The sequence below is a fragment of the Rhinopithecus roxellana genome, chromosome 6 (genome assembly GCF_007565055.1).
Source record: "Rhinopithecus roxellana isolate Shanxi Qingling chromosome 6, ASM756505v1, whole genome shotgun sequence".
NCBI lineage: Eukaryota > Metazoa > Chordata > Mammalia > Primates > Cercopithecidae > Rhinopithecus > Rhinopithecus roxellana.
Window position 1 is genome coordinate 79,527,404 of NC_044554.1, and position 22,807 is coordinate 79,550,210.

The 22,807-nt window shown below is 53.9% G+C and overlaps 2 protein-coding genes across 7 annotated transcripts; one reads left to right on the forward strand and one right to left on the reverse strand.

The window, feature by feature from the left end:
- Positions 1-90: 90 nt before the first annotated feature.
- Positions 91-17,326, forward strand: DBNL (drebrin like). 6 transcript variants are annotated; one of them, XM_010374545.2, is made up of 13 exons: positions 91-329; positions 5,695-5,750; positions 7,541-7,653; positions 8,583-8,657; positions 12,343-12,489; positions 13,375-13,452; positions 13,721-13,872; positions 14,021-14,075; positions 14,490-14,571; positions 14,973-15,068; positions 15,162-15,277; positions 15,658-15,763; positions 16,386-17,326. In XM_010374545.2, the coding sequence occupies exons 1-13, from the start codon at positions 247-249 to the stop codon at positions 16,523-16,525; spliced, it is 1,299 nt and encodes a 432-aa protein (XP_010372847.2). In that variant the 5' UTR covers positions 91-246; the 3' UTR covers positions 16,526-17,326. The 6 variants fall into 6 exon arrangements, with proteins under 6 accessions (XP_010372847.2, XP_010372848.2, XP_030787775.1 ...); XM_010374546.2 differs by having other exon boundaries at positions 14,024-14,075; XM_030931916.1 differs by having other exon boundaries at positions 197-375.
- Positions 16,904-22,642, reverse strand: PGAM2 (phosphoglycerate mutase 2). Its single transcript, XM_010374550.2, has 3 exons — positions 20,707-22,642; positions 20,428-20,608; positions 16,904-18,533 (listed from the first exon to the last, which is right to left on the reverse strand). The coding sequence occupies exons 1-3, from the start codon at positions 21,118-21,120 to the stop codon at positions 18,367-18,369; spliced, it is 762 nt and encodes a 253-aa protein (XP_010372852.1). The 5' UTR covers positions 21,121-22,642; the 3' UTR covers positions 16,904-18,366.
- Positions 22,643-22,807: the final 165 nt, after the last annotated feature.

A 22,807-nucleotide genomic window follows, 5' to 3' on the forward strand; every position in this document is an offset into this window, starting at 1 on the left:
CCCTGAAGACAAACAGAAAGCCGAGTCCTCACTTCTCCCTCTTGTCCTTCGGCGTTCGCGGGACCCGGATGCTAGACCACGGGTCCTGACGACTCGCTAGGACCCGCGGGTGCAGCTGGCCCCTGCCATTTCCGCTTCCTGCCGTGGGGCGGGGTTTCCGGTTGTCGGAGGCTAGGCTTGTCGGCTGTCAAAGGGGCGGTCCGGCCCGGAAGCGGCAGCAGCGGCGCAGAGACTGCGGGGCGGGCCATGGCGGCGAACCTGAGCCGGAACGGGCCAGCGCTGCAGGAGGCCTACGTGCGGGTGGTCACCGAGAAGTCCCCGACCGACTGGTGGGCGGCGAGACGGGCCAGGGTCGGGCCAGGGGCTGCCTCAGGGGTGGGTCTGTCTGGGGGGAGCCGGGGACTCGGGAGGAGCGGGAGCGCGATCAGGGAGCGGCACCCCGGCAGGTGGCCCGGGGCTTACCTGTCGGCCCCCTCCACACCGCAGCAGGAGCGCGTCTCCCCCCGTGACCCCTTGTCCCACCGATTGTGGACAAGTTAAACCCGGCTTGCAGGGACCCAGTGAGTCCCCGCCCCTCCCCCTGCCGCTCGCCACCCACTATGGGCTCCGCGGGCTTCCATGTTGGATCCTCGGCCTGGTCGTGCTTGCTAGCTTCGCCAGGTTCTTCTTTCCAGTCCTGGGACTTCCCTGGAGAAGGGGGCCCTGCATAGCCCTCTCTGAGAAGGCGGAAGCCACGCCCCCCCCTTTTTTTTTTTTGCAAACGCTGTGTTCAGAGATGGGCATTTGAGAGCGGCCTGGCAGCCGGGCTGTGAATGTGAGCCCTGTCCTGGGGGCTTCAGATGAGGAGCTGGGGATCTGGGTTCTTGGCTCTCTCTGAACATGGACTTCAGAACATTTGTTTCTCCAAAAAGTGTACTCTTTCCTGTGCCTGAGACATGGGAAGATGTACGAAAGTAGGATGCTCGCTATCTGTTTGGGAAAAGGTCCCGTTTTCCCTCCACCACCAAACATATCCTCACTTTCCCATTTGCTTAAATTGTTTTCACTGACCGGTTTTGAGAAATTCCAATTCTGAGAAATATGCTGAGTATGGTGGGCTAAGGTGACCAACTTTGGGGAATAGAAACTGGGCCTTGGAGGCTGAGTCGTGGTGGGGCCACCCTGTGGTCAGCACTGAGGCCCTCCCGACTGTCTTCCCCTTGTGTGGGGGCCATCTCCACTTGTACAAGTGCTTTCTCATCTCCTCTGCACTTCCTAGTGCCCAGCACAGAGCGGCTTTTATGCAGTGTACTGTTGTGACCCTGAGGATGTTATGGCTTTGCCTTTTCCGCCGCCAGGGGCCATTAGGGGAAGAGCTTTAGAACAGCAGTTGCTTGGATCTGTGGGGTGTCTATAGACTCTCCTGTCAGGTCTGGTGCCCTGGATGGCACTTATGCCAAACAGCACATCTTCTGTTTGGGAGGCATCTAAAGAAGGATGTCTCGTCACTTCCTTGGTAGGGTTTTCTGCCTACTTTATAATCCCTCAGATTTACCCACATGTCAGTCAGTGTTATTTTTCTCAGGGGAGTTTCTAGATATCAGCCCCCTGTTTTGCCTCTCTCCTATTCCTGTTCATGTTTCTCTTAGACCTCTCCTGTTACTTCAAACCCAGTCAAAAGCATCTCTGCAATGAGCGCCCCATTTTCATGTCCTCATGATACCACTTGGCTTTAGAACCCAGAAGAATCTTTGCCCCTCTCCAACCCTCCCCAGTTAAAGATTTTGCTTCTTAACATGCTCTTGATCACTCTGTTTACCCTGGCAGACTTACCTAGGAGCTTCCTGGCACTCCTGATGTATCTCTCTTCCAGGTCTCTCTTCATCATCAGTCTTCTCAGGAACCATCACTGGTTTGGGATGATGCCTCCCAGCCCACCTGGCAGTTTGGGCTTCCTCTTCAGACCTCCTATGTTCCTAGCCTTTCCTTGGTCTTCTTACCAGAGCTGTCTGCTACCACTCCTGGCCTGGTGCTTACCCACTCCATCTACTCTCTGTCTCTCATGAGGGTTGTGGAACCTCCTCTTTCCCCTCATGAAGTCAGAACCCACCTATCTCACTGGACTCATCTGCCGAGACAGCCATGCCATGCTCCCTCCCTAACTCCAGGCTCTTGTAGCACTACAGGTTGTGTTACTCAGCAGCATGACCCATGGCCTCCACCCTCATCGTCACAGCCATTAAGGTAGTTACTCAGCAGATACTGTGTGGCAGATTCCCGCACACTGCGGAAAAATATCTGGACCATGTCACTTCCGTGTCTATAACTCTACAGTGGCTTCCTGTTGCATGTTGAATAAAGCCTAGACTCCTCGCTCTGCTGATGTCCTGCATGACCCAGAACCTACCACCCCTTTCACTTACCACACTGTGGCCACACCTGTTTGTCACCACTCTGGCCGTCTTTCTCTTCCTCAAACTTACAAGTTGGTTCCTCTTCAGAGTCCTTGCTCTGCTGCTTCCTCTGCGTGGAGCACACTTCTTCCACGTTGTCGCCAGCCTTAATTTCCTTGCCCCAAGGTTGCCTTCTCAGAGAGGCCTTCCTTGATTCCTAGCTCCCTGTCTGTAGGCACTTTTTCCCATCTTTCTGTTTGACTTCCTTCAGACACATGCCAGACACAACATATGCTGAAAATCCTTATGGGTTTTCTTGTCACCTTTATCTCTTACTGGAAGGGGTGGGGTTTGTCTGTCCTTGGTGCCTGAGGCACAGTTGTTATGTATAGCAGATGCTTAGATGAAGGATGGACCGAGATTCATACAGAAAAAGTGGTAGAGATATCAGAGGAAGAAGAGGTGGTCTCTAGTTTGGTGGGTCATAAGAGGTTTCACACACACAGTGCTGGCATTGGGGAAGGCAGACAGAGTGGGGAGCAGCCATGACATCAGCTCTCTGTCTTGCATCTGTCTCCTGCCCCTGCTTACTCTGTATCTTGGCATTGATCTTACCTGGTTCATGTGTCACCTCTAGCACCTGCTTCACTCTCTAATAAGTACATTAGTGTTAGGTGTGTGTTTTTTCTCCCATTAGAAAGTAAGTTCCATGGGCAGGACCTTTTAGGGATTGTTCATAGCTGCATTCCTGTGACTAGTAAGCAGTAGTCTCTCAGTACTTATTTTCAAAGGCATGATTGAATTATAAGATGCTTGACACTCCATATTCCTTGCTGCTCAGAGGCCAGTGCACCATGTTTTTTCATGTTGATTTGAAACTTCCTTCACCCTTCTTTCAAAGGGCCTCTAAAATGGGAATGTGCCTCTGCGCTGGGAACATTCTTAAAGGTGGCCTGGGGTAGAGGGGGATCAAGTCAGATAGGTGGCAGGCATTGAGCTTGGCTCTTATTATATTAGCTGCTGAGTCCCTTTTTTTTTTTTTTTTTTTTTTGAGACAGAGTCCTGCTTTGTCACCCAGGCTGGAGTGAAGTGGCATGGAACCTCTGCCTCCTGGGTTCAAGTGATTTTCCTGCCTCAGAGTCCCAAGTAGCTGGGATTACAGGCATCCACCACCACACCTGACTAATTTTGTATTTTTAGTAGAGGAGGGTTTCCCATGTTGGCAAGGCTGGTCTCAAACTTCTGACCTCAGGTGATCCACCTGCCTTGGCCTCCCAAAGTGCTGGGATTACAGGCGTGAGCCATTGTAGCTGGCTGAGTCCCTTCTTGCAAGAGCTGGGTTAAGCTGCCATCTTCCGTTTCCTGCTGCTTGTGCCGGCTTGCTATCTTCTGGCAGCCAGGGCTTTGTGGTCATCAAGAGGAATGGGCTTCTTTCCTCCAGGGAGCTCCCCCAGCTCACGCTGACAGTGTGCCACGTCCCAAATCTTTCTCTTGTTTCTCTGTGGTCTCTTCTCTAGTTCCTTTTCTCTGAGTGTTTCTCATTCAGTGTTTCTCTCCTTCTGTATTCTGTCTCTTCTCCTGGTAAGCAGTGCCTTTTCCTGGAGGCCTGTCTCCTCCCTACCAACCAGATCCCACTGGGCCTGGGTCTAATTTCTCCATCTTTCTCAGGCATAAGCATCTCTGGCCAGTGGCATTGGCAAAGCCCTGGGGAAGCCAAATTGAAGCTGATTTGGTTCGTATCCAACTGTTTATCCCTGGCGCTTCCGTCTGGCCAAGACTGGGGAGATGACACACACAGGACTGGGTTTTGCCTTTGACTTACAGTCCAGTGGGTCAGTGCCCGCAACCCATGTCCAGCAGTCCTGCCGGGGGTGTTGAGTTGCTGCAAGGTTCATGCTAATAGCAAGTCAGAATGAATCTTTACCAGAGTTTTTTTTTTTTTTTTTTTTTTTTTTTTTTGTAAGAGTTAGGGTTTCACTCTGTTGCCTGGGCTGGAGTACAATGGCATCATCATGGCTCACTGTAGCCTTGAGCTCCCGGGCTTAAGCAATCCTCCCACCTCAGCCTCCCGAGTAGTTGGGACTGCAGGCATGTGCCACCACTCCTGGCTGATTTTTGTATTTTTGGTAGAGGTAGGGTCCCACCATGTTGCCCAGGCTCGTCTCAAACTCCTGGGCTCAAGCGACCCTCCTGCCTCAGCCTCCCAATGTACTGGGATTACAGGCATAAACCACCACACCTGACCCAGAGTTCTTTTTTTTTTTTTTTTTTTGAGATGGAGTCTTGCTGTGTTGCTCAGGCTGAAGTGCAGTGGCATGATCTTGGCTCACTGCAAGCCCCACCTCCTGGGTTCATGTCATTCTCCTGCCTCAGCCTCCCGAATAGCTGGGACTACAGGCGCCTGCCACCACACCCAGCTAATTTTTTGTATTTTTAGTAGAGATTTGATTTTACCGTGTTAGCCAGAATGGTCTCGATCTCATGACCTCGTGATCCCCATCCGCCTGACTTGGCCTCACAGAGTGCTGGGATTACAGGCATGAGCCAGTGCACCTGGCCCAGAGTTCTTATGAATAATTAATCTTACAGGAAAAGAAAGCCATGGCCCCATGTCACCCATGGAGAGATAGGCTCTGCTAGATAGAAAACTTGCTCATGGGTACCTGTCCGTGAGGGGCTTGGGAGGTTCATGGTTTTAGCTGTGTGATTTCATGTTGTGTCATTCCTTTGTGGTTTCTAATAAACACAACCTACAGTAGTCTGTGTTTACCAAAGAATCTCAAGCCTAGAAGGACCTGCTGCCCTACCTGCCAGGCTTCACTGGAGCCAGGGCAGACGTGCACAGGAGTGGTGGGCAGCCTTCCAAGGGGCCCAGCGTGTGTATTTCTCCGACTGGCTTCTCCTTTTGGGTGCTCTACGTTCAGGAATATGTAGATATGTTTTGTCTTTTCAAATCCATATACCTGGTGTGGCCAGGTGAGTATTTGACACACGAATGTATAGCAGTCGTTGGAAACTCCGCAGCTCATGTTTTCCTCATAGTAGATGTGTGCTCCCATCTCTGTGCCTTTGTCCCTCACAACCCCCACCCCATGGCAAGTCAGGCCAGTGTCCTCCCAGCTGCAGAGCTGAGAAGGCTGCACAGTTGCCTACTGAGAACCTGGTTAGCGGGCTAGAGCAAAGTGAGAAGGGGCCTGTGTCCACTCACAGTGTTACTGTCGGCCCAAGCTCTTTGGGGTATAGCGGAAAGTCATGGTAGGTGCGGTGAGGAGAGATGGAACCCAAGGTACTGGCTACAGAGCTCACTTGTGTTTCATTTCAGGGCTCTCTTTACCTATGAAGGCAACAGCAATGACATCCGTGTGGCTGGCACAGGGGGTGAGTATGACTCCAAATGGACTCGGGGACACCAGGAGGTAGGAGGGTGACGTGTGCAAAAGAGAGGATTGTGACCATCAGCAGTCCATCTCAGCTGGCATTTCAGCTATTGCACAAGAAGAAGGGGACTCTATCACACAGGTGGCCTCTGCCAGTGGCTCAACACCTTCCTCCGCTGAGGGTGGGAAGTGGACTGGAGCCTGCCTCCTGCAGACCCACCCCACATTAACTCCATTGGGGGTACCCTGGCCCCTTGATCAGGATATGAGCCAACAACAGACAGGACCGGGGGTCAGCGCACTCAGCCGTCTTGGTCCACTGAGCCACATGGGGCTTCCAGTGCTCACTGGCCACTTCTGGCAGGCCTTTGGTTTCAGATATATGTAAGTGAAAACATTCCTTCTTGGCTCTCCTCCCCTCTGAGTGCAGGGGAGTGCTTTTTCTGTGTCTACGTGGGGAGAACTGAGAGGGAAACAGGCCTCTCCAGCTTGTGGGCAGCCTGCGTCCAGGGAGCTGTGGTGGGAAGCTCACCAGTCCCAGAACTGGTGCTGGTGGAAAGAAGTTCCACAGACATGTCCTAGTCTCCCTTTGTCCTGCCCTGATCTTGTGCCGAGTGCTTGCAGGGGCCCCATCCTCACTGGGAGAGGCAGTATCACTGCAGATAGTCACGGGGGAGGCTCTGGGGGTCTCTGCAGGAAGGACAGGCTCTTGGCCAGCACAGAGCAGAGATTGTCAGGGTAGGCTGGGTCAGAGTGTGACCTGTGGGCCCACCAGCTGACACCCTTGACTGCTTCTCCTCCAGAACTTCCCTGACCCCTCCCTCTGTCCTGAGCCAGACATGGCTTCATTGTTCAATGAGCGCTCGGAGTGTGTTCTCCACGGTTTGGTGGCTGTTGTTGGTAGAAAGCCCCTTCCTTTCACAACCTTTTCGGGAGGTGTCCCCTTTCTAGAAGGATCACCATTGAACAGTAGATATGTGGTGTGGCAGGTGACTGGGAGTTGCAGGGATCAACAACTTGAGTTTCCTGTCATCATCCCCAGTGGCACAAGACAGGGCTCTGCTGCAAACACAACAAGTTACTGTCCCCAGAGTGGGGACTCATGACTGCCTCCACTTATATGGAGCCCCGTAACTGAAATACCTGATCAGCTCTTCCTCCTTATAACCTGGGAAAGCTTGTGGGGGCTAAGCCTCAGTGTCAGGGGAGAATCGTTTAGAGCTGCCCACTCCTGCGCTCCCCCTGCCCCCATCACCCTCTCTTCTGGAGTCTGTGAGGGCTGAGCCAGTTATGCTGCTGCAGGACTTTCAATCTGGTCTGGCCCCCTAGGCGGCCCTGGAGCTTGAGCAGACACAGGTGCAGGCAGTGGTGACTCTACAGGCCCTGTTATTCCGGGCCCCTTTGCAAGGTTGAGGCAACAATAAAATTTTGATGGAGACATCCTCCATTTGGAAGTCTGGTGGCTGGTTTTGCCATGGAAGTGACCCTGTTTTTATTTCCAGAATTACCTCTGGGTTTAGAGAAGTGGTTTTTAAACGAGTGTGAGTGAAAAAAATTACCTGAGGTACTTGTCAGAATCACAGACTCCTAGGTCCCACCCAGCTCTCATCAGTCAGTTTAGTGGGGCTGGTGCCCAGGACTCTGATTGTAAACATGCCCCTAGAAAGATTCTGATACAGGTAGAGGTGAGAAGCCCTGGTTTAGAGGCAGCTTGGCTTCCCTTCCTGGTGGGACCAGGGCCAGCAGGGAATGTCAGGGCCACCCCTGACCTTCCTTGTGACTCTGCTGCAGAGGGTGGCCTGGAGGAGATGGTGGAGGAGCTCAACAGCGGGAAGGTGATGTATGCCTTCTGCAGAGTGAAGGACCCCAACTCCGGACTGCCCAAATTTGTCCTCATCAACTGGGTATGTGGAGCTCGTTTCATTTAGGTGTGACCCAGGAAACCCCATTGTCTTCTTTCCTGTTTTGACTTGACTTCAGGAACAGAGTGTTTTACAGGCATGACTTAGTGGATCAATAGAACAGCTCTGAGCTGGTGAATGAGCAGACTAGTTGACAGATTCACTGTGTCCCAAAGAATAACTGTGGCTTTGCTATGCAGAATTCACCCTCCAAGCCTAGAGTTTTTCCTGCAAAATGGAGTAAAAGCAGTCGCAGGGAGTCCTTGCTTCGTGCTCTTGAGGGTGGTGGTTCTGATGGAGTAGAGAGCCTGAGGGAGTATTTAGGAGCCTGGCAGTGCAGGGACAGGGCCTCCTTGATCCCTTGGTGGGGATCAAGAAAACTCTTGAAGGCCGGGTGCGGTGGCTCACACCTGTCATCCTAGAACTTTGGGAGGCCGAGGCGGTTGGATTGCCTGAGCTCAGGAGTTTGAGACCAGCCTGGGCAACACGGTGAAACCCCGTCTCTACTAAAATACAAAAATTAGCTGGGCGTGGCAGCATGCACCTGTAGTCCCAGCTACTCGGAAGGCTGAGGCAGGAGAATTGCTTGAACCTGGGAGGCAGAGGTTGCAGTGAGCTGAGATTGTGCCACTGTACTCCAGCCTGGGCGACTGAGCAAGACTCCATCTCCAAAAAAAAAAAAAGAATGAAAACGAAAACTCATGAAATGCTCCCACAGGGAAAGCCGGTAGCCATCCTGCCAAGGGAGCGTCCATGGGCCCCTTGGCGGCATGGGAACTTACCTCACCAGTGTGATGCAGTCAGAAGAATTGGTTCTGCTTTGGGGGTTGCAGTTTTCTCTTTTCTGGGACATAGGGTAGATGTTGGGTCCCCAGGGGAGGGAAGTGGCTCTGGGGGAGGCCTGGGTCATTCTGGGCATACTTGTGTTACAGACAGGCGAGGGTGTGAACGATGTGCGGAAGGGAGCCTGCGCCAGCCACGTCAGCACCATGGCCAACTTCCTGAAGGTGAGGCCTGGCGAGGCCTGCTCCACTGGGAACAGGCCTCACAGGCTTGAGGTCTCCCAGGTTCCTGGGTGCAAGCAAGTGGGAATCAGAACTGGATTCGGGAGTGTGCTCTTGGCTAATGCTCTCTGCCTGCCCTTCAGGGCATGACCGGAGGCTGCTTCACTCTCCATCAGCGAATGCATGGGAGGTCAGGATGTTGCCAGGGCCACCTACAGGCCGGCCTCAGTGGGGCAAAATAAAGGACCATGCTGGAACTGGTGCTGTGAAAAGGCTGGGCCCTGGTTCTGTTTTGTTTTATGATGCCTCTAAACAGCCTAGTAATACCGTCAGGATTTGGAGGAAGGGGAGAGTGCCCACCATCGTAGCACGCACATGGCCTTTTGATGCGTTCCTTTCCAGCCCCCATTTCTACATGGATTCATGTCAGTCCTATAATAGAACCTTTTTAAATTTTAAAAACTATTTGTAACAAAAGCATTTGTTGGTCACTTGTCAGGTAACTTTTTGCATTTCGCTGGTTGCATTTCTCTGGCAAAGGAGACTCAGAATTTTGATTTCTGGTTCTGCCAACATTTCTTCAGCTATACCTCAGTTTCCATCTAGGAGCCGATAAGAGAATTCCCAGCTTATCAGGTATACAGGTTTGAGTATCCTTTATCTGAGATGCTTAAGACCAGAAATGTTTTGGATTTTTTCGGATTTGAGAATATTTGCATTAAATACTTACCAGTTCAGCGTCCAAAATCCAAAATTCTCCAGAATCTGAATGTGGTTTTTTTTTTTTTTTTTTTGAGAGAGTCTCACTCTGTCACCCAGGCTGGAGTGCAGTGGCGCTATCTCAGCTCACTGCAAGCTCCGCCTCCTAGGTTCACGCCATTCTCCTGCCTCAGCCTCCCGATTAGCTGGGGCTACAGGCACCCGCCACCACGCCCAGCTAATTTTTTGTATTTTTTTAGTAGAGACAGGGTTTCACCGTGTTAGGATGGTGTTGATCTCATGACCTCGTGATCTGCCCGCCTCGGCCTCCCAAAGTGCTGGGATTACAGGTGTGAGCCACTGCGCCCAACCTAGAATCTGAAATTTTTTGAGTGCTGACATAATGCTTAAAGGAAATGTTGATTGGAGTAGTTCGGATTTCGGACTTTTAGGTTAGGGATGCCCAACCTGTATAGTAACAGTGAATGAGGTCATGGGTCTGGCTTCTCATGAAGATATCAGTAGCTTACTTTTTGTAGAAAACGTGTATGGCATTCTTTTATCAGAGTTGTTTGTTTGTTTGTTTGTTTGTTTTGAGATGAGACTCATTCTGTCACCCAGACTGGAATGCAGTGGCATGATCTCGGCTCACTGCAGCCTCTACCTCCCAGGTTCAAGTGATTTTCCTTTCTCAGCCTCCTGAGTAGTTGGAATTACAGGTGCCTGCCACCATGCCCAGCTAAGTTTTGGATTTTTAGTAGAGATGGAGTTTCCCCATGTTGGCCAGGCTGGTCTGGAATCCCTGACCTCAAGTGATCTGCCCTCCTCAGCTTCCCAAAGTGCTGGGATTATAGGCGAGAGCCACCGCGCCCGGCCCAGGGTTTTTATAAATTTATATGTAATAGTTGCACATATTTTTTGCATACATGTCATATTTTGATATCTGTATACAGTGTATACAATGAATCAGGGTAATTAGCATGTCCATCACCTCAAACATCTATCTTTTCTTTGTGTTGGGAACATTATAATATTTCTGTTCGAGGTAATTTGAAATATACAAAATTATTGTTAACTACAATTTCCCTTCTGTACTATTGAATACTAGAATTTATTCCTTCTATTTAACTGTATTTTTGTACCTGTTAAGCAACTTCTCTTCATTTTCTCTCCCCCATGCCCTTCCCAGCCCCTGGTAACCACCATTCTACTTTCTCCCTCCATGATACCCACTTTTTTAGCTCCCACATATGAGTGAGAACATGCAATACTTGTCTTCTGTGCCTGGCTTATTTCCCTTGACATTATGGCCTCCAGTTTCATCCGTGTTGCTGCAAATGACAGGATGTTATTCTGTTTTATGGCTGAATAATATTCCCTCGTGTTTATATACTACATTTTCTTTACCCTTTCATCCATTGATGGATGTCTTTGTTGATTCCATATCTTGGCTGTTGGTAATAGTGCTGAACGTCAGAGTTGGATATATCCCCAGCAGTGGGATTGCTAGATCATAAGCTAGTTCTGTTTTTAGTAGGACTAAAATAGCCAGGTGTGGTGGGGGGCACCTGTAATCCCAGCTACTCAGGAGGCTGAGGCAGGAGAATCTCTTGAACCCGGGAGGTGGAGGTTGCAGTGAGCTGAGATTGTGCCACTTCTCTCCAGCCTGGGCGACAGAATAAGACTGTCTCAAAAAAGAAAACCAAAAAACCATACTGATTTTGTAATGGCTGTACTACTTTACATTCCTACCAACAGTGTATAAGTTTCCCTTTCTCCACATCCTTGCTAGCATTTAGTTTTTGTTTTTTATAATAGCCATTCTAACTGTGGTAAGATGATAGCTCATTATGGTTTTGGTTTGCATTTCCCTGATGATGGTTAGTGATGTTGAGCGTTTTTTCATACGTAGTTAGCCATATGTATATCATCTTTCTAGAAATATCTGTTAAGGTCTTTTGCCCATTTTAAAATCAGATTATTATTTTTTTGCTACTGAGTTGTTTGAGTTCCTTTTATGTTCTGGTTGCTAATTCCTTGTCAGATGGATAGTTTGAAGATATTTTCTCCCATTCTGTAGGTTGTCTGTTTACTTTGTTGATTGTTTCATTTGCTGTGCGGAAGCCTTTTAGCTTGTTGTAGTCGGATTAGTTTACTTTTGCTTTTGTTGCCTGGGCTTTTGAGGTCTTAACCCAAAAAAAATCTTTGCCCAGATCAATGTCCAGGGGTGTCTTTCTAATGTTTTCTTTGAGTAGTTTCATAGTTTCAGGTCTTACATTTAAGTCTTTTTAATCCATTTTGAGTTTTTTTTTTATATGGTGGAAGATGAAGATTTGATTTCATTCTTCTGCATGTAAATATCCAATTTTCCTTGCCCTGTTTATTAAATAGACCGTCCTTTCCACAGTGTGTGTTCCTGTCACCTTTGTTAAAAATGAGTTGGCTGTAAGTGTGTGGGATGGTGCTCTGTTAGTTTCCATTGTTCTGTATGTCTGTGTTTATGCCAGTACCATGCTGTATTGATTACTATAGCTTTGTAGTTTAATTTGAAATCAGGTAGCATGAAGCCTCCAGCTTTGCTCTTTTTGCTTTGGATTGCTTTAGCTATTCAGGGTCTTTTGTGATTTCCAGATGGCATTTAAAATTGGTTTCCATTGATTAGAAGGAAGGCCTTTGATGCAAATCATGCCTGGGCTGTCTACTGATATGCAGCAGGGAACATCTACAGAAGGAACCGCTGGATAACACAGTAGAGGGCAAGGGTTTCACATGAACTGGGACAAGTATGAGGGGTTTGCTCCAAGTTGGTTTGTTTGAGCCCTTGAGGGGAACTCATGCCTCAGTTTTCAGCAGCCAGACAGGTGCCTTCTGGTTTCCTGATTCTAGTCTTGTGTGGTGTAGTAGTGGCCTGTGCTGTGTGGACTGACAGGAGTTTGGCCCATAACCTGGGCTGACAAAGCCTTTCTTTCAAGTGCCGTTCCTGCTGCAGGGGGCCCACGTGACCATCAACGCACGGGCCGAGGAGGATGTGGAGCCTGAGTGCATCATGGAGAAGGTGGCCAAGGCTTCAGGTGCCAACTACAGCTTTCACAAGGAGAGTGGCCGCTTCCAGGACACGGGGCCCCAGGCCCCAGTGGTGAGTGCTGCCTGCCCATTGCCAGTCCCTTTGTTGCTCAGGGCCTGAGGGCAGGGGGCCAGGAATGTGCACTTCCCAGCACCCAGGCTGGCTGGGCCCATGCCTGCCTAGTTTCTGCAGGTGGTAACCCTTGAGCTGTGGGGAGTGCCCACTGACCAGATGAGCAGGAGTAGCCCTCTGACTTTGCCTAGGGCTTGGACTAGCTGTTCTTTAGCCTTCATCTGGAGCCCAGCCTGTGTGATCAGAGTGGAGGCTCTGCAGGATGCATGGCTATGATAGTCTGGCTGCCCTCGAGGTCATGGCATTGGCACATCCTGGGCTGCCCCTGGAGGTAGCTGCTGTGGAGGGACTAAAGGGGGCATCAAGGCAGAGCCTGAAACCAGAGCAGGCCCCTTGGAGTCATGTGAGATACCTGTGGGCCTGCGGCCCCGGTGATGTGTGGAGCTGATGGCTGGGAGCTGCGTCCACAGATGTGTGGTTGGGCTCAGTGGTGGTTCCTTGGACGCTCTTGTGCTAGTCAGCTGTCTGAGTGCCCCTGGCCAGAGGCCTGCTTCAGAACTGCCCAATGTCTAGGAGTTTGCAGGTGGAGTATGGGGGCCTTTCTTGCCCTGGCCCCCATCTATGAGGGCCAAAGACCACCAGAGACCCCTCTAGTGTTGTCTGGGATTGAGCCTCCCCCTTGGGGCAGTGTCCTGGGCTTCTTTCAGGTCATCTTGGTATGTGTCTCCTTGAGGGTCACTGGGCAGTGCTCTGCTGCCTCTGCTGGCTCCAGTCCTAGCAGCACTCACCTGTGCTGTCACAAGTTTAGTGTATTCTCTCCTCTGGTGCCTGTGGGACTGGCCTTCCACCTGGGTCCAGGTCTCTAATGAGTGCTGTCCCCTACAGGGCTCTGTGTACCAGAAGACCAATGCTGTGTCTGAGATTAAAAGGGTTGGTAAAGACAGCTTCTGGGCCAAAGCAGAGGTGAGTGCCGCCCCAGGGCGTGCTGGGCACATGGGAGTGTTCTGCTTGCTGTGGCTCAGCTTTCTTCGCAGCGAGCTCGTGCAGCATCCACTCTCCTTGGTGCCCATTACAGATGGTCACACTGAGGCTCGGGTAGGTTAAGCCACAAGGCTAATGAGCGACTGGCTCTGGTGCCCGTCTTTGGCCATATGCCTAAAACCCAGTCCTGGGCAGGGGATTAGGCTGAAGTGTCAGCACAGGGCTGAGCGGGCAGCGGCTCTCCCTGCAGAAGGAGGAGGAGAACCGTCGGCTGGAGGAAAAGCGGCGGGCTGAGGAGGCGCAGCGGCAGCTGGAGCAGGAGCGCCGGGAGCGTGAGCTGCGTGAAGCTGCGCGCCGGGAGCAGCGCTATCAGGAGCAGGGTGGCGAGGCCAGCCCCCAGAGGTGAGCCAGAGGTGGAGGCTGGCCTGGGGGACCCACCCTGGGGCATTGCTGGGCATCCGCTCCATCCCACGGAGGCAAGGAGGACTGAGGGGTGCGGCGTGAGAACCTGTGGCTGTGCCTCAGCTGTGCCCCACCCGGCCCTTCCCAGCAGGACGTGGGAGGAGCAGCAGCAAGAAGTGGTTTCAAGGAACCGAGATGAGCAGGTAAGATGAGGGTGCTCTACTTGTTTGGACCTGTACTGGTCACACACAGAAGTCCTTGATCATGGATTGAGGGCCCAGCCCAGACCTGGGCAGAAGCTGCCCTGCAGTCAGCTGGGGCAGGTTGGAATCTGGGCAAGCTGACAGTAGAGAGGAAAGTCAAAGGCGGAAGCTTCGGGCTTGGACCACACCTGGTCCTGGGGGAGGCCCTGTGAGCCCCTTGGCTTCTGTGTTTTACTTCTCTTTTTAAAGGTACTTTTTATTTTTAAATGACTTCTCACCTGAGAACATATTTTGCTTCCTGGCCCCATACTCACCCTTGAGGAGCTACCGGACTGACAGCTGCAGGGGCTGTGATCTGGGGAGAGGTGGTGAAAGTTTTGCCCACTGCCTGGGTCAACATGTGCTTCCCTCCAGGAGTCTGCCATGCACCCGAGGGAGATTTTCAAGCAGAAGGAGAGGGCCATGTCCACCACCTCTGTCTCCAGTCCTCAGCCGGGTGAGACCTTCCTCTGGGCCTGGCCATGAGGCAGCAGCAGGGTGAGGGGGATCCTGGGGTCCTATGTGGACTCCCCTGAGGCTAGTGACATGTATCGGTGACAGGGATGAGTGAGAAGGGACACCTAGGGCCCTTGACCTCATCAGTGACCACACTGGTCACCTGTTTGGCCTCCAGAAGATACTGGGCTGCGCTGTCTACCAGGTCACCACATAGCACATGGCCCTGGGGTCTCTGTTCCTGCACTAGCCAGGGCAAGCCCCATGAGACTGCCTCTAGCACACCAGGGTGGAGGGTGCTGTGGGGGTGTGTGTGCGTGTGTGTGTATGTGCGTGCGCATGTGCGTGTGCAGCAGGTGGTGTTTCTGAAGTGATGTTGTATTTATTTACCCGGATTTGCAGGCAAGCTGAGGAGCCCCTTCCTGCAGAAGCAGCTCACCCAACCAGAGACCCACTTTGGCAAAGAGCCAGCTGCCACCGTCTCAAGGCCTAGGGCAGGCAAGGCGCTTGTCATCCCATGGGGACCCTGGGGGACAGCAGTGGAGAAGGGGGATGTGTGGGAGTGAGAACCCGTTGTGTTCCCTGGTGCAGATCTCCCTGGTGAGGTGCCGGCGCCCAGCACTCCTCCATGTCTGCTGCAGGCAGAAGAGGAGGCTGTGTATGAGGGACCCCTGGAGCAGGAGACCTTCTACGAGGAGCCCCCACTGGTGGGTTCCTACAGTGGGGCTGGGGCCAGGAAGGGGCTGCATACTCAGGAACACTTATCATGGGCCAAGTTTTCTGGGGGCATGCAACAGGTTTTAAAGCACATGCATTTTTGGAGCAGCCCTGTGCTATAAATTGTCAGGGCAAGCACCACTCTACAGGAGGTGCTGGGTGGGAAGGGGACCTTGCAGCCCATGGCTGAGGTATTTGCGCACTGCCCTGTGGCTTCTGTGCTCTGGTAGGGCGGGGACAGCAGCAGCCCCCGAGCCTGTAGACTGCTTTCCCTCTGTGTACTCCCAGCTTGACCCGAGCCATGTGGGGCAGAGCAGCGACTGGGTGTAAGGGCTGAGTCTGGGGTAACACCTTTGTCATCCCTGGGCAGGTGCAGCAGCAAGGTGCCGGCTCTGAGCACATTGACCACCACATTCAGGGCCAGGGGCTCAGTGGGCAAGGGCTCTGTGCCCGTGCCCTGTACGACTACCAGGCAGGTAAGGTGCCCTGGCCTGGCTGGCACGGACCACAGGGTCCTGAGGTTAGGAGACAAGAGGGTCTGGGGTTTTATGGGAAGATGGCACCAGGGGGTGTCAGGAAGAGAAGACAGGAGGGTGAGTGGTGCGTTTAGGGGTAGAAGCACCTCTGGAGTGGGGGCGACTGTGGCACTGGAGTGTCCTGCACAGCCCAGGCCTCCCCATGTGTTCCTCGTAGCTATTTGCTGGCCGCTGATGTAGAATCCTAGTTGCCATCCTTGTCACAAAACATGGGGTCTGAGCAGGGAGGTGGGCCAAGCCTGGATGCTGGTTCCCCAGGCGTCCCTGGTGGAAGCCTTGGAAAATGGGGTGGAGGCTCCCCACGGAGCAGGCTGGTGTCTACACTAGCCTTTTTTGGGAATGCTCTGTAGGAGGGTGTGCCCTGAGGCTGTGGTCACCAGAGCAGCATTGGGACAGGGTGCAGTGTTGGCCAAGGCTTAGCAGCGTGGCAGGGATATTTCTGAGAAGGAACCAGAGCCACAGCGAGCTGTACTGCAGCAGGGTAGGGCTGCCGTGTGCTGCCCAAGCAGGTGGGATGTGGGAGGGAGCCCCTGATATGCATCTGGGCTCATCCTCTTTGCAGCCGACGACACAGAGATCTCCTTTGACCCCGAGAACCTCATCACGGGCATCGAGGTGATCGACGAAGGCTGGTGGCGTGGCTATGGGCCGGATGGCCATTTTGGCATGTTCCCTGCCAACTACGTGGAGCTCATTGAGTGAGGCTGAGGGCACATCTTGCCCTTCCCCGCTCAGACATGGCTTCCTTCTTGCTGGAAGAGGAGGCCTGGGAGTTGACATTCAGCACTCTTCCAGGAATGGGACCCCCAGTGAGGATGAGGCCTCAGGGCTCCCTCTGACTTGGCAGACTCAGCCTGTCACCCCAAATGCAGCAATGGCCTGGTGATTCCCAAACATCCTTCCTGCATCCCCCTGACCCTCCCACACAGCTTGGCTCTTGCCCCCGACAGGATACTGAGCCAAGCCCTGCCTGTGGCCAAGCGCTGAGTGGCCACTGCCAAGCTGTGGGGAAGGGTCCTGAGCAGGGGCATCTGGGAGGCTCCGGCTGCCTTCTGCATTTATTTGCCTTTTTTCTTTTTCTCTTGCTTCTAAGGGGTGGTGGCCACCACTGTTTAGAATGACCCTTGGGAACAGTGAACATAGAGAATTGTTTTTAGCGGAGTTTGTGACCAAAGTCAGAGTGGATCATGGTGGTTTGGCAGCAGGGAAGTTGTCTTGTCGGAGCCTGCTCTATGCTCCCCACTCCATTTCTCTGTCCCTCTGCCTGGGCTATGGGAAGTGGGGATGCGGATGGTCAAGCTTCCACCCTGGGTATTCGAAAACAGCAGACACAACATGTTCCTCCACACGGCTCACTCAATGCCTGCCGGCCCCAGTGTGTGCCTCAACTGATTCTGACTTCAGGAAACGTAACACAGAGTGGCCTCGGCCTGTTGTCTTCTCCTATTTTCTGTCCCACCTCATCCGTGTCCCTGAAGAACAAATATGCTTTTGGACCACGAATTCCCAGTTTGGTCTACACAGGCTCACAGCTCTGACCTGCCCTGCTATAGCCTGAATGCTCCCATGTGGGAATAGCACCCGGCTGCCTGCCCGGTGTCTGCCTCTGCTCTGTGTCTGGTGTGAGCACCCTCACCCTGAGACTGCGGCTGATGATGATCAGCCACCAGGAAGAGGCTAAATGTTAAGATGGGACTGAAGTCAGAGTCTTCCTGCGTTCCAATTCCTCTGGGAGAGGCCAAGGGCTGCCCTGCTCCCAGCTTCAGGGAGCCTCACAGTGGGATGGCCCACTGTGTGGTGTGAGTATCTGGCACCCACCGAGCATCCAGGGAATTAGGTCCCTCCTGTGCCCCAGAGCTGCTAGGCGGACGTGCGTGACTCGAGGCGTCACCTGCTGGTGCGTGGGGTGAAGGCTGCATGGAGTCCAACCCTGCTCCCGGCTTTCCTGTGGTCAGGCCTCTCCCCTTTTTGCCAGGGCTTCCTGGTGCCTCTCCCATGAAGAGGGAACTTCCCCTCCACTCCCATGGAAGACCCAAGTTTGGGCTGTTGCCAGCTTTGAGGCCCCCTCTGGGCTTACCTGTCCCCACCCAAGAGTCAGGGCTCAAAGTGCCACCTGGGGGTTGCAAGGACAGCAGAGGACCACCTGCCCTCTGTAGGAAGCTGTCCGGGAAGCCATGTCCTGGCTGTGGTCCTTGCTCCCCATGGGGAGAGCCGGGTCACTTGGCCTCTTCTAACTGGCCCCAAGCACGCCAGTTCTAGAGCATGGTTATTTACTAAGTGGCTCTGAAGCTTCAGGGTCACCACAGGCTTGTCCTGCCTGCAAACTCATGGAGTGGTTGCAGCCCTGGCTCAGTGTCCTGATGTCTAGGGGTGGGTACTAGGCTCCTGCCCCTGGTGACACGGGCATGGAGTGGGGGAAGGTGGATGGCTGCACCCCTGGTTCTGGAGTCCCCATAGCTGATGGTGCGGTGAGCCTGGCATGCCCGGCTGCGCTGGAGTCCAGGCTGTGGGAGGAGGTGCCTTTATTGCCCAAGCCCAACCCGTCACTTGGCCTTGCCCTGGGCTGCCACAGCCTCCATGGCCTTCCGCACCGTTTCCTCATCACCCAGGAACTGCATAGGCTTGGTGGGCTTCAGCTCCTTGTTCAGCTCATACACGATGGGGATCCCCGTGGGCAGGTTCAGCTCCATGATTGCCTGGTCTGACATCCCTGTGCCGGAAGGAATAGGTGTCCTTAGCCCCTCTGTCCCCAGCCTATTCACACAGCAGACACTATATGACCTTTATGGGCCACAGAGCCAGTTCCCCTGGCATCAACCTTTCCAGCCCTGAGAGCGAGGCCACAGAAATGTTGCCGAAGGTCAAGGCATAACTGAGTTAGACAAGCAGCCTACAGAAATAGCCCAGTGGTGAAACAAATGGGGACTTCAGCCCCACCCAAGTGGCTGTGACCTGTGGTGGTGCTGTCCATAGTCCCCTCAGCCCAGTGTGACTCCAGCCAGACTGAAGTTGAGGGTCAGGAAGGACACTAGCCCTTTGGTTTCTTTCTTTATTTTTGAGATGGAGTTTTGCTCCTCTTGCCCAGGCTGGGGTGCAATGGCGCGATCTCGGCTCACTGCAACCTCCACCTCCTGGATTGAAGCAATTCTGCTTCAGCCTCCCAAGTAGCTGGGATTACAGGTGAGCGCCACCACACAGGGCTAATTTTGTATTTTTAGTAGAGACAGGTTTCACCACATTGGTCAGGCTGATTTCAAACTGCTGACCTCAGGTGATCCACCTGCCTCAGCCTCTCAAGGTGCTGGGATTACAGGAGTGAGCCACCGTGTCTGGCGCCCTTTGGTTTCCAAAGTGCTCTAAATTCTAGACATCCTGAACAGGAGCAAGTGTGGAATGGAGCTGGAGGAGGGACAGGGAGGCCAAGCCTGGTCGAAACCTGACCCTGCGTGCCTCCTGCAGCCCCCGAGCTGGGAATAGCAGCTCGACCTTTGATATTCGCGCCACTCCACCCCCGCTCCATGCAGAAAAGTTTAAGAGAATGTTCCCTGGGGATTCAGGGACTCCCACGGAAATCCCCTCATATTCACCACCAAAAGTGCATCCCCTTTCCCCAAACCAGGCTGTGGGAGGGTCACGGGGCTGGCATGAAGCCTCCAGAAGGGAGAGAAGGCAGGTGGTCCTTCCTTTTGCCTGGCCCCGGTGTCAGGTGCCAGGCATCTGTGTTTGGAGTTGGCAGGCTTGGGGCGGGCTGGGTCTCCGGGGCCTGCCGGTCTGGGTGCTCTGGCCAGCTGCCCATAGGCCCCAGGAGCAGAAGGTTTGGGGCACACCCTTCTAGCCTTTCCAGGACTCAACAAGCTTTAAGGTCATTCAGATGCTAATTTAGACTGCCCTGGTGTCAGAATACTAAGGTGGGAGGCGGAGTGGAGGTGCCAGTCACTCTGGGTGAGGCCTCACTGCACCCATGCATCCCGGGCCCGTTTGTCAGCCCTTGCTCTTCAGTGGGAGCCCCGCTGCAACCCCGGAGTCCGGCCACTCCATAGTCTTGCATCCCTGTTTTGATTGGTCTTTCCTTTGTCCAGAGAGGGGCTGCAGAGGCAGATAGGTGTTGGAGCTCATGCAGGGAATCTGAGGACCTGAGGGGGAAGGGTCCTGCGAGGGGTCCAAGCTTACACATCAAGAGGCAGTAAGTACTGGAGGGAGCCCTGGGAGCTCCCCACCACCCCGGAAAAGGGAGAGGCCCAGAGATGGAGGTGGTTTGTCCAGGGCCCCTGGTAAGCCGGGATTTGGAGCTAGATGCTCTAAGCCCAGCCCCTCCGTTTCCTAGCTGGGTGTCCCTAGGCAGATGCCCCTTTGGAGTCTGCCCCGCCTCGGGACACAGCGAGCTTCAAGTGCGGTCAGCCCCTGTGGAGTGTGTCCCGGTTACACAGAAATGAGGGAAGTTTCACAAAACTAAAAAATGGCTGCTTAGCCCTCCTTTTTCAGTGAACAATGTGGAGCCCCACGCCTAGAAAGTGGCCTGGTCCATGGGCTAGAGGCTTTGCTGAGATAAGCCAGCTGAGGCTGCTGCCCACCCACCCCGCCCGGGCTTCTGAGGGCCGCCTCACCTTCCAGGTGCTTGACAATGCCCCGCAGGCTGTTCCCATGAGCTGCAATGAGCACTCGCTTGCCGGCCTTGATCTGGGGAACAATCTCCTCGTTCCAGAAGGGCAGGGCCCGGGCAATGGTGTCCTTGAGGCTCTCGCAGGTGGGCAGTTCCCCGGGCTTCAGGCCTGCGTACCGACGCTCCTGGGGGACACAGGCACGCTGCTTTCCCACCTAACGGGCTCCCACCCAACTACCCACCCCGCAGCTTCCCAGAGGCCTTCCCAGCGGAGGCAGCCCACCTTGCTAATGGAGTTGTAGTAGGGGTGCTTCTCGTCCATTGGGGGCGGCGGGATGTCAAAGGAGCGCCTCCAGATCTTCACCTGCTCCTCCCCGTGCTTGGCGGCCGTTTCTGCCTTGTTGAGGCCTGTGAGGCCCCCGTAATGCCGCTCGTTGAGGCGCCAAGTGCGCACCACAGGTAGCCACATCTGGTCCGTGCCATCCAGGATGGCCCAGAGGGTGCGGATGGCCCGCTTCAGCACCGACGTGTAGCAGATGTCAAACTCCATTTTGGCGTCCTTGATGGCCTTGGCTCCCCGCTTGGCTTCCTCGGCCCCCTTTTCACTCAGCTCTGCATCGAACCAGCCACAGAAACGGTTCTCCTGGTTCCATGTGCTCTCGCCGTGCCGGACCATCACAAGGCGGTGGGTGGCCATGGTGGCAGCAGGGACCACAGAGGACTCTGGATGGGGACGGCTGCTTCCCTACACTCCCAGCTTTATAACAGTGTCTTCCCAGCCCCCACCCCAGCCAACTGCCAATCAGCATTCCAGGCGGTGGCAGGTGACCAGTAGCTGAGCTGCTGGGGGCTGGGGGCCAGGGGAGCAGGCCAAGAAGCTGTGCTTAAAATAGCCCTATGCATCCACCAGCTCCTGGCCTGGGTTCAGGTGGCATGTCCATAACCAGCTGGCACCCAGAGCCTAGGCTGAGTGGGGCTGCTGGTCAGGGATGGGCGTGAAGGGCAGAAGTCTGGGCTAGGGGAGACGGGGGCAGCAGGGACAGAGGGGCTCTCCAGGTCAAGGCTCGGTGGCCGCATCAGCCATTCTCTGCTCAGGCAGAGGCACAAACAAAATCCCAACCCCTTTCTCCTGTGATTGACAGCCAGGCTGGGAGGGGGCCCTCAGCAGGCAGAGGAGAGCCAGAGGAGCTGGTGCAGGCCACAGCTTTGCGGAGGGGAGTCTGGCCTTGTGGAAGGTACCAGGCAGCAGCAGCAGTATGGGCAAGGGCTGGGGCTGAGCTGGGTTTCCAGGACAAAGGGAGAAAGGGTCCCTGTCTTTCATCTGGGGTCCCTTTGTCAAGGTCTCATCCATACCTGCCACATGCTCCCACCCTATCTGCCCTCACCCAAGCCACGCTCACCCTCCTAGCTGAAACCACCTTAAAAAAGAAGTCCAAGGGGGTTTGGGGGTAGGACTGAGGACTGTCAGAAGTCTTGATTGCTAGGTAAATGCCCAGCTTAGGAACCCACAGCACAGGCTGAAGAGTGGCATGGATTTGAGTCCAGGACCAAGACTTCTGCATTCAGGTTTGAGGGATGAGGGCCACCAGGGCAGGGAAGAGACTATGAGCAATAAAGTCACAGTTGGGGCCCTAATGAAGGGGCCTTGGCTAGACCCTTGGGCATGGGCCCCATCCAGGGCCTCCCACATCCTCCCACCCCAGTGACCACACTGTCACCTGCCACACTTCTGATGACAGGAGAGTATGGGTGGGAGGCCAGCAGAGGGACCACCACTCTGAGACTTGGATCTGAGTGTGCAAGAACCCCTCGACAGGCCTTCATCCATCCCTGCTGGCCCACCTGAGGAGGGGCTCCTGGCTTGGGGCCTGTGAAGCTAAGGCTCTGTACCCAAAGGTTGGCACACAAGTCCCAGTGGGCAGAGTCCTGTCGGCTGCCAGGAGCCCCAAGGCTGGCAGGTAGAACCCATCCCTCCTAGCAGTGCCACGCGCAGGTCTCACTGTTCCTGAAGCCACATCTCCTCATCTTCTTTTGTCCCTTTGACCAAAAGAGTCGACTCACTAGCCCAACTAAACATGACTGAGGGCCAGGCTCTGGCAGTCCCACAGGGGCCAGACATGAAGCCCATATTTCAGTGGAGGAGGGATCGTACCAGCAGCTAAACATGCCTACCATAGGTACCACCAGACGCTAGGAAGGAAAGACCATAATGTACTGGGAGAGATGGGAAAGGAGAGGCCACGGACACCCCTGAGGCGACATGTGAGTGGAAAGAGCAGAGTGCAAAGGCCTCAGCTATGATGAGTCTTTTTTTTTTTTTTTTTTTTTTTTTTGAGACGGAGTCTCGCTCTCTCGCCCAGGGTGGAGTGCAGTGGCTGGACCTC

Excerpts from the sequence above, each read along its gene's own strand:
- DBNL (XM_010374545.2), top strand. The coding sequence starts at position 247 with ATGGCGGCGAACCTGAGCCGGAACGGGCCAGCGCTGCAGGAGGCCTAC. Across the intron at positions 12,490-13,374 it reads CGGGGCCCCAGGCCCCAGTG|GGCTCTGTGTACCAGAAGAC; the intron begins GTGAGTGCTGCC and ends TGTCCCCTACAG. Across the intron at positions 14,572-14,972 it reads TGTCTCCAGTCCTCAGCCGG|GCAAGCTGAGGAGCCCCTTC; the intron begins GTGAGACCTTCC and ends CCGGATTTGCAG.
- PGAM2 (XM_010374550.2), bottom strand. The coding sequence starts at position 21,120 with ATGGCCACCCACCGCCTTGTGATGGTCCGGCACGGCGAGAGCACATGG. Across the intron at positions 20,609-20,706 it reads ACTACAACTCCATTAGCAAG|GAGCGTCGGTACGCAGGCCT; the intron begins GTGGGCTGCCTC and ends TGTGTCCCCCAG. Across the intron at positions 18,534-20,427 it reads CATTGTCAAGCACCTGGAAG|GGATGTCAGACCAGGCAATC; the intron begins GTGAGGCGGCCC and ends CTTCCGGCACAG.